The sequence below is a fragment of the Culex pipiens genome, chromosome 3 (genome assembly GCF_016801865.2).
Source record: "Culex pipiens pallens isolate TS chromosome 3, TS_CPP_V2, whole genome shotgun sequence".
Taxonomy (NCBI): Eukaryota; Metazoa; Arthropoda; class Insecta; order Diptera; family Culicidae; genus Culex; species Culex pipiens.
Genome location: NC_068939.1, coordinates 42,834,926 through 42,852,631, shown reverse-complemented (window position 1 = coordinate 42,852,631; position 17,706 = coordinate 42,834,926). Strand labels below are relative to the sequence as shown.

Here is a 17,706-nt window from a genome sequence, read left to right as displayed (position 1 = left end):
GCAAGGATATGCTAGATTCAATCATTGATTGCAAGGTCACAACGAAGCTTCGTCTAGGTAGTTGAATCTTACGTCCCAAACAGAGATGATGTCTGCAACGCAACAGTTTTCTGTTGCGTGGAAAAGCAATATAAGTATCAAAATTCATGTTTTTTGTTACTGGTAATGAAAATGGCCATTTTGACAGCATTGGCCACACCCGTAGTAGCCAGTGCCCTGGGTGAAAGGTTCTCCAGTCCTGCCGCATACAATTCACAACCGGTCCCTCCAATGAGCTGGCCTCTCCACGCGGACGAACAACCGTACACGAGCCGTCACCGTTAAACGTAACATCCTGAAATACCACTAACTGATTTGGGGAACTACGTAGCCGCATAGGGACGTGGCGTTACATCGTGCTGCCACCTGGTTTTTTTAAAGTGCAAGAGTGGAAAAGTGCTGAGTCATCGTCTAAAAATAGACGGCGTCCTATCTCGCCCAGCATAATAAAGTCGATAAAGTAGCCGGTTTCGATGAGAAAAAGTTGAAAACGTGGTCTAAAAATAGCGACGCCATCCCCCTATGATGTTCACCCTACTAAATTTATGGTGGATTTGAGTCAGCGCGGAAGCAAAGTGACGCTCGTTCGGCGAACGCGGATGACAATTCATTTTGGTCATTTTGGTCATTTTGGCCATTTTGGTTATTTTGGTAATTTTGGTAGTTTTGGTAATTTTGGTAATTTTGGTAATTTTGGTAATTTTGGTAATTTTGGTAATTTTGGTAATTTTGGTCATTTTGGTAATTTTGGTAATTTTGGTAATTTTGGTAATTTTGGTCATTTTGGTCATTTTGGTCATTTTGGTCATTTTGGTCATTTTGGTCATTTTGGTCATTTTGGTCATTTTGGTCATTTTGGTCATTTTGGTCATTTTGGTCATTTTGGTCATTTTGGTCATTTTGGTCATTTTGGTCATTTTGGTCATTTTGGTCATTTTGGTCATTTTGGTCATTTTGGTCATTTTGGTCATTTTGGTCATTTTGGTCATTTTGGTCATTTTGGTCATTTTGGTCATTTTGGTCATTTTGGTCATTTTGGTCATTTTGGTCATTTTGGTCATTTTGGTCATTTTGGTCATTTTGGTCATTTTGGTCATTTTGGTCATTTTGGTCATTTTGGTCATTTTGGTCATTTTGGTCATTTTGGTCATTTTGGTCATTTTGGTCATTTTGGTCATTTTGGTCATTTTGGTCATTTTGGTCATTTTGGTCATTTTGGTCATTTTGGTCATTTTGGTCATTTTGGTCATTTTGGTCATTTTGGTCATTTTGGTCATTTTGGTCATTTTGGTCATTTTGGTCATTTTGGTCATTTTGGTCATTTTGGTCATTTTGGTCATTTTGGTCATTTTGGTCATTTTGGTCATTTTGGTAATTTTGGTCATTTTGGTCATTTTGATCATTATGGTCATTTTGGTCATTTTGGTCATTTTGGTTATTTTGGTTATTTTGGTCATTTTGGTCATTTCGGTCATTTTGGTCATTTTAGTCATTTTGGCCATTTTGGTCATTATGGTCATTATGGTCATTTTAGTCATTTTGGCCATTTTGGTCATTTTAGTCATTTTGGCCATTTTGGTCATTTTAGTCATTTTGGCCATTTTGGTCATTATGGTCATTTTGGTCATTTTGGTCATTTTGGTCATTTTGGTAATTTTGGTCATTTTGGTCATTTTGGTCATTTTGGTCATTTTGGTCATTTTGGTCATTTTGGTCATTTTGGTCATTTTGGTCATTTTGGTCATTTTGGTCATTTTGGTCATTTTGGTCATTTTGGTCATTTTGGTCATTTTGGTCATTTTGGTCATTTTGGTCATTTTGGTCATTTTGGTCATTTTGGTCATTTTGGTCATTATGGTCATTTTGGTCATTTTGGTCATTTTGGTCATTTTGGACATTTTGGTCATTTCGGTCATTTTGGTAATTTTAGTCATTTTGGCCATTTTGGTCATTATGGTCATTATGGTCATTTTAGTCATTTTGGCCATTTTAGTCATTTTGGCCATTTTGGTCATTTTGGTCATTTTGGTCATTTTGGTCATTTTGGTCATTTTGGTCATTTTGGTCATTTTGGTAATTTTGGTCATTTTGGTCGTTTTGGTCATTTTGGTCATTTTGGTCATTTTGGTCATTTTGGTCATTTTGGTCATTTTGGTCATTTTAGTCATTTTGGCCATTTTGGTCATTATGGTCATTTTGGTCATTTTGGTCATTTTGGTCATTTTGGTCATTTTGGCCATTTTGGTCATTATGGTCATTTTGGTCATTTTGGTCATTTTGGTCATTTTAGTCATTTTGGCCATTTTGGTCATTATGGCCATTTTGGTCATTTTGGTCATTTTGGTCATTTTGGTCATTTTGGTCATTTTGGTCATTTTGGTCATTTTGGTCATTTTGGTCATTTTGGTCATTTTGGTCATTTTGGTCATTTTTGGTCATTTTTGTCATTTTTGTCATGTTGGTCATGTGGCAGTGGCCGAATGGTTACGCTGTCCGCTTTGTAAGCGGATGATTCTGGGTTCGATTCCCAACCTTCCATCGGATGAGGAAGTAAAATGTCGGTCCTGGCCTTGGTTGTTAAGCCGTTAAGTCATTCCAGGTGTAGGAGTTGTCTCCATGCCATAAGTACAAACAACACACCAAACCAAGCCTACTCCGGTGGAATCGCTGGCGGCGGTTGGACTCGCAATCCGAAGGTCGTCAGTTCAAACACTGGGGTGGAAGGTTCCTTGGAGTAGAAAGAGGTTTGGGTGCTCTCCCCATTCGAGCCTTCGGACTCCTAGGTTCGAGCAGAAACTTGCAATAGAGACCACAAAAGACCCGGGGGTCGTTAATGTGGATGGTTTGATTTGTTTGTTTTTTTTTTTTTTTTTATTTTTGTCATTTTTGTCATTTTTGTCATTTTTGTCATTTTAGTCATTTTGGTCATTTTGGTCATTTTTTCATTTTTTGTCATTTTTTTGTCATTTTGGTAATTTTTTTCATTTTTTGTCATTTTTCGTCATTTTGGTCATTTTGGTCGTTTTGGTCATTTTGGTCATTTTGGTCATTTATATATTATATTCCTGTGAACCGGGGACATTGATAGAATTTATTTTTTTTTTTTTGTGAATATTTTCCAGCTCTTAAGGTTTTTTTAACGATTATTATTTTTATAACATGTGCTGAAAATGTAACTGGAGTTTAATACATCGATGAGCAGTCAGCATTCTTCGAATCATATAATCTCACCCTGAAGATTACCATTAATATCGGTCAAAAATCAAACTTCATTTAATTTGACCTGATTTCCGCCTTAATCTGACATAATACAGATTGTTGACCAAATGACCACTGAACATATTACACAACTGGGGCTCGATCCCCCCACGACGCAAATTCCCAAATTCCTGGCGCGCATCTCTTCGATTTGCAATTCCGCGCACGTGTTTTGAATCGATTATCGAAAGTGCAAGTAAAGTTTTACGAGTCTTGAGCTCGGAAGCGACATAACCTGAAGATTGTTCCACTGACTAAAAGACTTTACTTTAATTTTATTTTAGTGGACAACAAACATTATAAAATTTTTCACATCTCACATCTTTTTGTCCGTGAACTACCACATCGTCGCCATCGTGCTAACTTGTCGTACGTGCATTTTGGGCCAAATTGAGTTAAGAACGCCATTTTGTGCAGCTCACAATGCCTCACCTTTTGACCTTCACAGATCCCCAAAATTCGATTTCAATCCTGAGATATTCAACAAAAACCGAAAAAACTCCGTGCATTTTTGTCACTTTACATATGAAAGTAGTTTCAATCTTGTCGTGCTATCTTGTCACTCCATGAAAATTGATGTAAGTGCGACAAAAGGCCAAACGGATTTCAGGCCAAGAAAGTCAGGATGCGTTTGTCGCACGTACAAGCTAGACTACCGTAAACATTTGTAATTATAACTCGTGTTGCGAGCACACCGTGCCGACTGCGCTGACTGCGCCGATCGTGCCCCTCGGATCATCGCCCAAACGCGACTTAGCAAAAATACTATAGTAAGATCGGTCACGTTGACAATGTCACGCTGACACCGTACGTAGAGATAGAGACAAAACAAGAATTTCCATTATCATTCCTCAATCAGATACGAGAAGGAAATTACTGATTGATTTTGCGGTAACTAAAAAATTATATATTATTTGAAGCTGAATTTAACTTATTTGTATTTAGATTTAAGCTATTGATTATCAGCTCCATCCGTCGTCTGCTGACGAATTTACTCTGTTTGCGACAGATTAGAACTAGGAGACTAAATGTGAGTAAAAAAATGAATTCTGTTGGGCAAAACATTAATTGGACTAAATACACATTTCAGCTTCGAGCTACACTGCTTAAAAAAAAGCGTTTGCTAAAGATCCTCCGAAAACTTATTTGTCGTCGCGAACAGAAACTCGAAGATTTATTTACGATGGCCTCTAATCCCCGTAAGTCGTTCGTTCGCCAGACCCGCTCGATGACGCGCGCGGCTCAAGAAGCAGCTAACCTCCAAATTGGAGACGCTCGAGATGATGCAGCGAAACCGTTCGAGCCGTCTGTCGTCGAACCGGAGCGAGGGGATGAGCAGGATTGCGCTGGATGTACCAGGCCGAACAACGCCGAGCTGTACATGGTGCGGTGTGAAAAGTGCGAGCTGTACTTCCACTTCTCGTGCGCGAACGTCACCACCGCAACCGTCAATCAGCCGCCGTTTGTGTGCCGTACTTGCGTGCCCTTTCGGCCAAGATCTGCCCGTTCATCGGGCTCCCATGTGAGCAGTACTCGTTCGGCACGAATTGCCCTAGAACTGCAGCAGATGGAGGAGCAGTTCCGGATCCGCTCACAAAGGAACGACTCGCGCAGTTGGAGCGACAGTACCTGTACAGCTCGAAGAAGTACGCGCTTCTTCGGGAACAGGAAGAAGAAGATGGGGGACGTAGTGTCCGTAGCAGAGACAGCCGCGCTTCGACGAGCAGGGTTGAGAAGTGGATCAATGCTCAGGCTGAGACCGGTAACAACGGTCCAGGCGTCAACAAGGAGACGACCGAGTCTGACGATCACGTCCAGCCACTGAGTGAGGACAAGGCCGATAGTCTGCACGTGAAGTTCACGTCTACTCCGCTCGCTTCGCCAAATGCTTCGTTCAACGAATCGTCGTACGTTTCCCTCTCCATTTCCTCCCTATTGCCGGACAGTCTCGAGAAAAGCAGCGAAAAGTCGATCCCTGAGGGACCCAAGGACCCCGGGCAGACCGCGGCTGAAACTCCATCCAGCGAGGTTCCAGAACCACCTACCACCATGGAAAGCATCCTCAAGCTGCTGCAAATCTCACTGGGGAAGCCGCAGAACACCGGTGCTATCCCGAAGATCCTCAAAGTCACCTCGACCGCATTCGAGGAGTGGCGAAACAGCATGCAGCGGAAGGATCTCGACCCGATTCCAGAAGAGCTAAGCGAAGAGACGAAGAAAAACGAGCAAAACTTGCTTGTGCTCCTTCAGCAGCTCGAGGATCAGCGCGCCGAGGACCAGCAGTTGCAGCGCCAGCGGGAAGAGCAGCTCAAACGCAAGCTGCAGCAGCAAGAACGTGAGCAAGCGAAGCAGAAGCAAGAACTGCAGCGTCGACTTCAGCAGGTGGAAGCAGAGCAGAAGGAAGAAATGCAGCGTTTACTGCAGCAGCAACAACGCGAGCTGGCCGAGCAGAAGCGGGAGCTGAAACAGCGTCTCAAGGAGCAGAAGCAACAGCAAGCCAAGCAGCAAGAAGAGCTTGACCGTTTGCGAGAGCTCGAGAGGCTGCAAAAGCTGGCAGAATCTCGGGACAAGAACCACTCGTCGGCGGCGGGCCGCAACGGCACGGTCGAAAACAACAAAAGCCGATCAACAGAAAGCATCCGATCAGGAACAACATCTGTACCAAGCGTTGACGATGTCCTGCCACCTCCATCTAACGAGCGATCTCGCGCCTCTGCAAACTTTGGCAGTTCTTCCGTAAGGAGCTCTCGATCTTCATCTTCAAGGTCGTCTACTTTGACAACACCGTCGGTCGTACCTTCCGTTGAGTCATTCCCCTCTCTCGTGCCGCCGCTGCCGGCACCGCCTCCGTACCAAGGACCGACTTCGCAGCAGATTGCTGCACGTCAGGTGGTCAACAAGGAGCTCCCAGTTTTCACAGGGAATCCTGTTGACTGGCCGATCTTTATCAGCAGTTATAACCACTCTACGCTGACGTGCGGATACACCGACAACGAGAACCTGTTGCGACTGCAGCGTGCGATCCAGGGGAGGGCGAGAGAAGAAGTGAGCAGCCTGCTCCTCAATCCGTCGACGATACCGCAATTGCTGACCTCTCTGAAGCTGCTGTACGGACGACCGGAGCAGATCGTTCACACGATGATCGAGAAAGTACGCGCGACCCCCGCGCCGAGAGCGGACAAGCTGGAGTCTCTCGTCTCGTTCGGTCTGGTGGTCCACAATCTCTGTGGGCACTTGAAGGCTATTGGCATGGAGAAGCACCTGTCGAACCCCATTTTGCTGCACGAGCTCGTTGCCAAGTTGCCTTCCAACGTAATGTTCAACTGGGCACTCTACCAGGAGCAACTGCCAGAAGTGGACCTCAACGTGTTCGGCGACTACATGTCGAAAATAGCGACCGCTACCAGCGGCGTGACATTGTTCGCTGCGAAGGCTGCCAAGGACGATTTCCGGCCCAAGAAGGAGAAGGCGGCGTACGTCAACACGCACTCGACTGCCGAGCAAGGTCGGCGCAAGGGTGACGACGAGATCAAGGAGAAGCCGACGGACCGTCCGTCTTCGAACATCAAGGTGTGCCCGATGTGCGACAACAGCGGCCATTTGGCGGCCAACTGCTCGAAGTTCAGCAAACTTTGTCTCGACGACCGTTGGAAGCTGGTCAAGGAGAAAAGACTTTGTCGTCGCTGTCTGGTTGCCCACTCGCGCTGGCCGTGCAAAAGCGATCCCTGCGGAGTCCAAGGTTGCCAGAAGAAGCATCATCCGCTGCTCCACTACGAACAAGCACCCACGGAAGCGAAGCGCAGCGAGCCCGCAACGAGCGGCGTAGTCGCACTGCACCGTCAACCGACGACATCAACGTTGTTCCGTATGTTGCCCGTCACGTTGTACGGAAAGAAAGGGAAAGTAAACACGTTCGCCTTTCTCGATGACGGCTCGTCGGTGACACTCCTGGAGCGGAAGTTGGCGGCATCCCTTGGCCTGGAAGGAAAGCAAGCATCTCTGTGCATCCACTGGACATCCGGCATCAAGAAGAACTTCTCGGAGACGCGGGAGGTTGAGCTGGAGATTTCTGGCGCTGATCGTCCGCAGCGGTTCGTCGCGTCGAACGTGTACACGGTGGACAAGCTCGGACTTCCGGAACAAACGATGGACGTCGCGGCCATGGCGGAAGAGTTCGCGTATCTGCAGGACCTGCCGCTATCGAGCTTGCAGTCTGCGGTTCCCGGAATACTCATCGGTCTGAACAACGTGCACCTGCTCGCAACACTGAAGCTGCGGGAAGGACGCAAAGGAGAACCGATCGCTACCAAAACGCGTCTCGGTTGGACGGTCTACGGGAGTATGCCGGCGGCTACACAGTCTTTCGCCCACCGCCAGTTCCACATCTCCGATGAACAAGCCGAAGTTGACCTGCACGAATACGTCAAGAGCTTCTTTGCGGTTGAAAGCCTCGGAGTCATGGCAGTACCGAGCGAGGAGAGCGTCGACGACCAGCGTGCCAACAAGATTCTGTCCGAAACTACCAAACGAGTCGAAGGTGGGCGGTTTGAAACTGGCCTTCTCTGGAAACAGGACTACTGTGGGAATTAACGCTTCGCACAGCGCGCGGAAAAACACAAAATCAATCGGAGAACGAAATAAACGTGGTTTTTCAGAAAGAACGCAAAAGGAAACTTTTATTCTTCGTGTTTACCGTTGTAAAGCTTGTTCGCGAATGACGGCGACGATGAGTGCGCCAAAATAACAAAAACAAAAAATTACTCCAAGAAGGTGTAACAAAGGTATACATTTTTTCTCTCGCTGACAGGGGGCGCGTAGATGTTGACAGTAGTCATCCTAACTCAACACTCCTCCTGACTGACTACTGATCCGAATCGACTGCTCAGCATGCTCCATCAACATCTCCAGCAGCAAAGGTCCCAGCTGGCTTGATGGAATGCTCGCCGCCTTCTTTCCGTCAGTTGGACACCACTTCTTGGTTCTCTTATCGTCACTGCAGATACATCCGGCTTTTACGATAATTGCAGGACCTCCGTCTTCGATTAGGTAGGACCGTACCTTCCGAGATCCCTTCGTCTCCCTTCCACTTCTCAATCGTCCTATATCTTCTTCATACGCAACCGTCTTGACCAGCTTGCCTTCGTGTTTGCCCGGTGTCTTTGACTCCTCCTGCCCGTCAGAACCGACAAGAAAACAAATCTCGCATTCCACAGGCGGTCTAGCCTTCAGTGTAGAAACGCTCGTTGAAACATCTTTGACCACATGAGGGCGCTCCGTGGCCTTGATAGCTGTCTTCATCACGTACTGATTCCCACGTGCTTCTGCTACTGCAACCACAACGCCATCTCGTGTTTGAACCCGACACAGATCCGCCTTGAACACGACTTCATACCCCTTCAACATTAATTTCCGAACGGAAATCAATCCACCTTCCAGAGCAGGAACAAACAGAACGTTCATCAACGTGATGCAGATACGTTTTCCTTTCCCGTCGATTCCAAAAATCACACCACTTCCGCTTCCGGTTGCTTTCGTCTTCGTTCCGTCCGCTAGCGTCACATCCGTATCCGTTTCGCGCTTGAACACCTTGAAGAAACTGCGATCGTTCGTCATGTGGCAAGAACTCCCGCTGTCCACAATCCAATCACCAACGAACCCGTCACCTGCAACGAAGCACACGGTCCTGCTGGAAACATCCGCTTCATCCTGCTGCTCCTCCTCCGCCTTGGAGTCTCTCCATTTCTTCATCTCCGGACAGTTCGCTCTGAAGTGGCCTGGTTTCTGACAGAAGTAGCACTTCTTCACTTCTTCAGATTTCACCTTCAGAGCCTTCTCTTGCTTCACATAAATCTCCTCCTGGCTCTCGCACTTCTGGAATTCGTCCCGCAAGCGACCCACAACGAAATCCATCGTCAGGTCTTCCGGCTTCCGATTTTCCAGTGAGGTCACGAAACTTCTGTATGACCGAGGCAAACTTCGCAACGTCATAGCGATCCGCAGCGGTTCTTGAAACTCGAGTCCGGCCTGCTCCAGCCGCTCGAACATGTCCTCCATCACATCCAGATGTTGTTCGATATCTTCACCTTCGCTCAACTTCAACATACAAAGATGGTCAAGCAGGGTTGCTTGGTTCCCGGCCGTCGCCTTCTCGTGGTACGTCTGGAGGTTCAACCACATCTCTCGCGCCGTTTCAGCCTTCTTGACAAACCGCAACTGGTTCAGCTCAATGCCTTGGACGATCGACGTGCGAGCTTTGCAGTCCAAATTCTTCCATTGCACCAGCTGCTGTGCGTTCTGCCCTTCCGGCTTCGGCTTGGACACAACATCCCACACCTGCTCGTGTTCCAGCAACGTCTTCATCAGGAACTTCCACGAGACATAGTTGTTCTTGTTCAGCTTCGGAAACGTAAACTTCATACCGTCCGCCATTTTGCTCGTTCCTCTTTTTGTTTTCCGCCGGTCACAGTCCACGGAACAACGTCCAGAAGCAAACCACTTTAAATACTCTTCGAAATCCGATTCTCCTCTAGCTTTCAAATCTGGGCCCCATAACCTGTGGGAATTAACGCTTCGCACAGCGCGCGGAAAAACACAAAATCAATCGGAGAACGAAATAAACGTGGTTTTTCAGAAAGAACGCAAAAGGAAACTTTTATTCTTCGTGTTTACCGTTGTAAAGCTTGTTCGCGAATGACGGCGACGATGAGTGCGCCAAAATAACAAAAACAAAAAATTACTCCAAGAAGGTGTAACAAAGGTATACATTTTTTCTCTCGCTGACAGGGGGCGCGTAGATGTTGACAGTAGTCATCCTAACTCAACAACTACGTGGAGTTTCCGGATAGCAGACCGATGGCGGAGAAGCGGATGAAGTGTTTGGAGCGACGCCTGGGACGAGATCCGGCACTGTACGATCAAGTACGAAAGCAGATCGCGGACTTCCAGTCGAAAGGTTTCGCGCACAAGGCGACCGCTGCGGAACTGGACACTTTCGACCCTCGCCGGACCTGGTATTTACCCCTCGGAGTAGTACTGAACCCAAAAAAGCCCGGCAAAGTGCGCGTGATCTGGGACGCGGCTGCCAAGGTCGACGGCGTGTCCCTGAATACCATGCTGTTGAAGGGGCCCGACCTGTTGACGCCGCTGCTGTCCGTGCTTTTCCAGTTCAGGGAGAGACAGGTCGCCATCTGCGCAGACATCGAAGCCATGTTTCACCAGGTGAAGATTCGGGAACCCGATCGCAGCGCGCAGCTGTTCCTGTGGAGGGATTCGCCGGACAAGCCGCTGGAAACCATGGTGACCGACGTCGCTATCTTTGGGGCGACGTGCTCCCCAGCCCACTCGCAGTACGTGAAAAATCTCAACGCTGACGAACACGAAGCAGATCACCCGAAGGCGGCAGCAGCGATTCGCAACAAGCACTACGTCGACGATTACCTCGACAGTGTCGATACGGCGGACGAAGCAGTTGCGATGGCGCTAGAGGTAGCCGAGGTTCACGCGAAAGCCGGATTCCACATCCGGAACTGGATCTCGAACGACAAAACCGTGCTGGCGCGGATCGGAGCGGTCAACCCTACGACGGTCAAGAACTTCGTGATCGAGAAGGAGAACGGATTCGAGCGTCTGCTGGGAATGGTGTGGCTGCCCGACGAAGACATGTTCTCGTTCGCACTGAGCCTGCGAGAGGACAACATGAAGCTGCTGACTGGAGAGGTGGTGCCGACGAAGACCCAGCTGCTGAGCATCGTGATGAGCATCTACGACCCGAACGGGTTAGTCGCCGTCTTCGTCATCCACGGAAAAATACTCGTGCAGGACGTGTGGCGATCCGGCGTCGGCTGGAAAGACAAAATCCCGGAGAAGCTCATCGGACGCTGGAAGCAGTGGATCGCGCTGCTGCGCAAAATCGAAACGGTGAGAGTTCCACGTTGCTATTTCAAGGATTACGAACCAGCCAGCCTGAAAACGTTGCAACTCCACGTGTTTGTCGACGCCAGCGAGCAAGCTTACTCCGCGATGGCATACTTTCGGCTGGAGGATCGCGGCCAAGTCCGGTGCTCACTGGTGGCAACCAAAACGAAGGTCGCACCTCTACAGCCGCTTCCCATCCCACGTCTCGAAGTTCAGTCGGGCGTAACTGGATCGCGCTTGCGGAAGACCATCGAGGACGGACACTCACTCCCTATTTCGAAGGTCGTTTTCTGGTCGGACTCCAAGACGGCACTGCAGTGGATCAGGTCAACCGACCTCCGCCGATTTCGCCCGTATGTGGCGTTCCGGGTCAACGAGATCCTGTCACTGTCCAAGGCCGCCGAGTGGAGATACTGTCCATCGCGCATGAACGTCGCCGACGAAGCTACGAAGTGGGGTAAAAGGGGACCAACTTTCGACCCCGACGCGCAAGTTTACGTCTGCCACAAGTTCATTTACGATCAGGAAGAAGACTGGCCCGAAGACTGTCTCGAGCGGGTTGAGGCGACGGAAGAACTCAGGCCAGCGTTCATGTTCAGCCACTTCGTGGTCAAGCCCATCATTCGACTGGAGCTGTTTTCGCGATGGGAACGCCTGCTGAGGATGGTCGCCTACGTTCATCGCTTTCTCGCGCGCAGACTGAAGCTGAAGCAGGAAACCTGTCCGGGCGCGCTGACACGTGAGGAGCTGCAGAAAGCCGAACGAAGCCTGTGGCGCTTGGCTCAATCCGACGCTTATCCGGACGAGGTCGCCACGCTGAACCAGAACCTGCTAGTGCCAGCCGAGAAACGGGAGTGTCTGGAGACGTCGAGCAGCATATTGAAGTTGTCCCCTCTGCTGGACGACAGCGGAGTGCTTCGAGCTGGAAGTCGCTTGGAGGCCGCCGAGTTCGCCGCGTTTGACGCCAAGTTTCCCGTGATTCTCCCGAACAAACATCGCGTGACCTGGCTGCTCGTGGACTCCTACCACCGAAGGTTTCGCCACGCAAACAACGAGACGGTGGTCAACGAGATACGGCAGAAGTTCAATATACCGAAGCTGCGGGTCCTAATCCGGCAGGTGGCAAACAAGTGCTGTTTCTGCCGCATAAAAAAGGCCATTGCGGTGGCACCCATGATGGCACCCCTCCCACGTGTGAGGCTGTCCCCTTTCGTACGCCCATTCACGTTCACGGGCGTGGACTACTTCGGCCCGGTCCTGATCAAGGTTGGACGCAGTGCTGCGAAACGCTGGGTGGCGCTTTTCACCTGCTTGACGATCCGCGCAGTTCACCTGGAGCTCGTCGCGAGCTTGTCAACGGACTCGTGCAAGAAGGCAATCCGCCGGTTCATCGCGCGACGTGGAGCGCCGCAGGAGATATACTCGGACAACGGTACGAATTTCCAAGGAGCCAGCGGAGAGCTGTCGAAGGAATTAGCCAAGGTCAACCACAACGAACTCAGCAGTACATTCACCGACACCCACACACAGTGGCGATTCAACCCGCCGGCCGCGCCTCACATGGGTGGCTGCTGGGAACGAATGGTAAGATCCGTGAAGGCTGCACTGGGCGTAATCCCGGTGGAACGCAAGCTGGATGAGGAGTCGCTGGTCACCCTACTAGCGGAGGCGGAGCATATGGTCAACTCGCGCCCCCTGACTTTCGTGCCGCTGGAGAGCGCAGACAGTGAGTCCTTGACCCCCAACCATTTTCTCATGCTGAGTTCGAGCGGTGTTCAGCAGGCCGTCAAGGATCCGGTCGGCGTAGGCGCGGCCATCAAGAACAGCTGGAACAGTATTCAGCACACACTGGACGAGTTCTGGAGCCGCTGGGTGAAAGAATACCTGCCGACGATCGCGAGAAGGACTAAATGGTTCGAAGAGGTGAGACCAATCAAGGAGGGCGATCTCGTGCTTGTTGTGGACGAAGGACATCGGAACGGGTGGCTGCGAGGACGCGTTGCAAGGACGTATCCTGGTAAGGATGGCAGAGTACGTCGGGCGGATGTACAGACATCGAGGGGTCTGTTGCGAGAGCGAGCAGCCGTCAGGTTGGCTCTGCTGGACGTTGGTGACGCTGAGGATTCTGGTGCAGATCATCATGCGACACGTGGGGGAGGATGTTGCGAGCACACCGTGCCGACTGCGCTGACTGCGCCGATCGTGCCCCTCGGATCATCGCCCAAACGCGACCCAGCAAAAATACTATAGTAAGATCGGTCACGTTGACAATGTCACGCTGACACCGTACGTAGAGATAGAGACAAAACAAGAATTTCCATTATCATTCCTCAATCAGATACGAGAAGGAAATTACTGATTGATTTTGCGGTAACTAAAAAATTATATATTATTTGAAGCTGAATTTAACTTATTTGTATTTAGATTTAAGCTATTGATTATCAGCTCCATCCGTCGTCTGCTGACGAATTTACTCTGTTTGCGACAGATTAGAACTAGGAGACTAAATGTGAGTAAAAAAATGAATTCTGTTGGGCAAAACATTAATTGGACTAAATACACATTTCAGCTTCGAGCTACACTGCTTAAAAAAAAGCGTTTGCTAAAGATCCTCCGAAAACTTATTTGTCGTCGCGAACAACTCGGGACTCCAGCAACCAACTTCAACCGAACTTTGGGACAATGCACAGAATGGTGAGCCAAACAAAACGTGTTTGTTATTGTTTACATTGCGTGCTCTCGTTTTTGAATATTCAAGGTCAAACATTAAAACGCGTTTTTCTCGGAACGTCAAAATGGCGGGTGCGACAAGATAGCACGACGACGTCGACATCCGAAATGAAATCGAAATTTGTACGTTTAGTGAGGTTTTGAAGCCTAATTTTTGGAGACATTCGAAGTGACTCAGCCAAGCTGAACGTAGATGTACGGCGCGATGCTTTTATCGCTTGGGTGACAGCGTTTTAAGAGCGGCGTTTATGGGTTTTGTCTTGTCTACCGAGTAGCAGCTAGTACGATGGCTTAGACGGTAATTATTCGGCTGGTGGCGTTTGAGCTTAACAAAGTGTGTGCCAAATTGTTTGGGGAGAAATGTGTAAGACTAAGTCGAAAATATGAATATGATATCAAGTTGTTAGAAAATAGGATTTTATGACCTACTTTTTCAAAGTTTTTTCAAATGTGATTTTTAGGAATGTTTGCCTTAACAAAATTCCGAATTGAAGATATCTGGGTAAAACATATCGCAACAAATTTGCGTTAAAACACATTTGATAGTTTGAATTCTTCCATAATCTACAAACGATATCAAACACGTGAAATATGTTACGGAAGCATAGAAAAAAATGACACAAAATCTAAAAAAAAAAAACAAACGTGCACTGAGTAAAACCGTCTGCTGGTGCTAAAGAAATGGGAGTAGGTAAAATGTAAATTAAAGACGCCGTGATTTCCGTTGATGTCGCCGTGCGCATGCTTTTGAGAGCTTAAAACGCAAGAGTGGAACCCAACTTAAACGGCTTAACTGCGTGTAACGCCTGCTCTAGTCAGCGGAGGTGTCCTCGTGCGAGTCGACAATTCAATTTCAATTTCAGTTGGAGTTTTCATTTGCACCGCGATGGAAGCATTCCGTGGCTTCCTTGAGGAAAGTTGTGGATGGTTTTGAAAATGGTCGATTTTGGTGGATTTAAAAGTTGTGCAAAATACTTGAAGAATACTCGAAGAGATTTGTGGCGAAAATATGAACACTGGAGGAGGTTTTGTGAAAGCTTACAGCAACAATTGGTTGTCCCAATTTGGATTGTACAAGTGAGGGTGATTTTCTAGAATATAACAAAATGATGTGATAAAGAAAATTAGTAAAGTTTCGTTCGTAGCACTAGAAAAAGTGTGAAAATTGGATTGAGAATTACACAAATTTGACTTTTAAAGATATAGAACTAATTCAAAACAATTAGGAAAAGAGAGGAATTAAATTGTATAGTTTATTTACATTTTTCTCAAATATCTTTTAGATATGAAAACCCCGTGGATCCCCCGCGGAAACCCGCACCCTACCAGACCCAACACCGCAAGATCGCTCTGTACGGCATCCTGGGGATGGCTTTCGTTCTGTTCTTCATCCTGTTTGTCATCGTCAACCAATCCGAGGCAGACAAACGCCTTTCACGGCTCGAGATAGCCAGGAGTTTCTCGAATGAAACGAGCATCGAGTCCAGCTTAGGTCGTGGGACTCTATTGACGACTCCGTTTTCTGCACCGGAAGCAATCGGGGAAGCTTCAGCTGAAGCTCGCAAGCAGAGGAGATCGAGAAGGTTGGGCAATATCGGAAATGTTCCGGATCCGGTGGAGCTGAACGACAATTTGGTGCTGTTTCCGAGTTCTTACTTGAAACCTCCGAGACCGGGAAGTATGCAGCAATTTGCGGAAGATCGTTCCTTGAAGGAAACGGTGAGAGACAAACCGAGACCATTTGGATATGTTGCTGGTGGTGAAAATCCTATAGGATTCAGGAAGCCGAACCGAACGTTGGAAGATTCTGAACTGGGTCAGTCGTTGAAGCATTACGGATTGACGAACAACATCCAGGATGTTCTGAAGCAACTATCTTCGTCCAGAGAGCAGCGTTACAAACTATTCCCGCAGCAGCAACAGCAACCATCCGAGTTCAGTAATCCGGCTTATCGAAATCATCGTGTCAAATTTACCGGAATCTACCGACATCCTAGGAAAAATGGTGACATAACTACACTCTTTGGAGCGGCTTCAAGGCAACATGAACTTCAACTTACAAAGCCACAGGTCATCAACAGTCAACTTGCGGTTCCAAACAATCTTATGCCAGATTCCCTGTACAACTTCCGGCCATCACATCCCAGTGATGTCAACCTGCTCGCTTCGGAACAGTTTCGATTTGCACCGGAAAACGATCCTAACCAGGTAGATAACCTCCCGAAAGGAATGCCCTTCTCCATCATGCTGGATATCCTACCGATGGCTTCAGGAGGATCAAACAATCGTTTCAAACGCCCCACCAAGCGCAAACCCTCCGGCCACAACTACTCCAACGTCAATTTCCCCTCGTACTTTAACAATCGAAACTTTGCCCAGGTCAAGCACGCCCTCTACAACAACCATCAACATTCGGAACCCAATACCTATTACCGCAGTTCAACCACAAACAACTACCAGCGACAGCTCCAAAACTTCTTCCCGACCATGAAACCGGGCAAACTCATGGTCCACCTGAACCTCTACCCAAAACAACCCGAAGCAGACCGCAAGTTCGAGCTGGAAAAGTCCTCCCTCAACATCAACCACCTCCAGCTAAACTTTGGCGAACACCTGCCAGACCCAGAACGTCACAAGGCAGTAGAACCAACGCAATCGTCCGTCCGGAACTACCTGGACATGATCTCGCGATCCGCGGAGGAGTACATCACCAGCACGACAACCACAACGGAACTCCCACTATTCGTCAGCAGCTTCCAGAGTCCAACCGCGAGCAGCTTCGCCGATCATCCGAAGAACATAACCTTCCCCAACGAACACGTGGCAATGGGCCGGTATCCACCGTACGGAAGGCAGGTCAAGCGAAGGCTTCAGTATCCCCACCAGTTGCACCATCTGCAGGAGATCAACTGGGAGCTGGAACCGAGGGGTGCAGCGGCCGAGGAACTTTCTCCGGTAGATGAGGACGCGGGGCCGGAACGGTTGGATGTTGTGCGGTTCGATGAAGGTGACGCTATTTGATTAGATGGATGTGACTTGATGGTAGATGTTCCACGACACTTTTTAACTGTTGCAATGATTAATTTTATAGTAGTTTTAGTGAATGTGAACCAAAAATAATGAATAAATTATTTATGATATTTAAAAACCATATTAGTTTCAATTTGTTAATAGGAAATCCAGTTTTTTTAACAATATGTAACTGATATGTGTGGACTCACTCTGTGTCGATATTAAAGGGACCGTCGAGAAGGGGAGGTATCAAATTATAGAACGAAAAATCAAAGCATGACATGAAGGAACTGAACAATTGATTGACAGAAGGAGCAATATTGATATCGAGAAGATCGGCTGCCAGAGAGTAAATTGTATATATTTCTGAAACTAACATTTATTTTAAAATCAACTTACACACTTTCAAAGACGTATGAACTCTACGTTCGACGCAAGTGAAGTATTATTTTTAATACATCGAAATGTTTCAAGCACTCCAATCAGCAGAAAAGCACTTCAAAGCTTTAATTTCCAATCGATAGCAACTGAGTAGATCGAAATTAGTATTTTTTTCGCAGAGATACTGTTTGACTGTTTTAGTGACATTACAACGCATGGAACCCTTTTTATAAAGTCTGCGCTGTAACACAAGAAAATTATAAAGTGGTGCAAAAAACTGCTTTACTTTTTTTTCTTAACCAATGACGACATTCGATAATGCGGTCAATTTTAAGTAAAAAAAACATGAAAAAGTTTAGTTTAGAGAAAATT

General features: G+C 47.7%; 3 protein-coding genes across 3 annotated transcripts; all 3 read left to right on the top strand.

Annotated features, from left to right (window-relative positions):
- The first annotated feature begins 4,480 nt into the window (after positions 1-4,480).
- LOC120412435 (uncharacterized) lies at positions 4,481-7,887 on the top strand. Its single transcript, XM_039572894.2, has 2 exons — positions 4,481-4,758; positions 4,854-7,887. The coding sequence occupies exons 1-2, from the start codon at positions 4,481-4,483 to the stop codon at positions 7,885-7,887; spliced, it is 3,312 nt and encodes a 1,103-aa protein (XP_039428828.2).
- Positions 7,888-10,149: 2,262 nt separating this feature from the next.
- Positions 10,150-13,461, top strand: LOC128093360 (uncharacterized). The gene has a single exon (XM_052709879.1). It carries the CDS (start codon positions 10,150-10,152, stop codon positions 13,459-13,461), a length of 3,312 nt encoding a protein of 1,103 aa, XP_052565839.1.
- Positions 13,462-14,694: 1,233 nt separating this feature from the next.
- On the top strand, positions 14,695-17,081 carry LOC120412436 (uncharacterized). Its single transcript, XM_052710569.1, has 2 exons — positions 14,695-15,018; positions 15,225-17,081. Exons 1-2 carry the CDS (start codon positions 14,951-14,953, stop codon positions 16,960-16,962), a joined length of 1,806 nt encoding a protein of 601 aa, XP_052566529.1. The 5' UTR covers positions 14,695-14,950; the 3' UTR covers positions 16,963-17,081.
- The last annotated feature ends 625 nt before the right edge of the window (positions 17,082-17,706 follow it).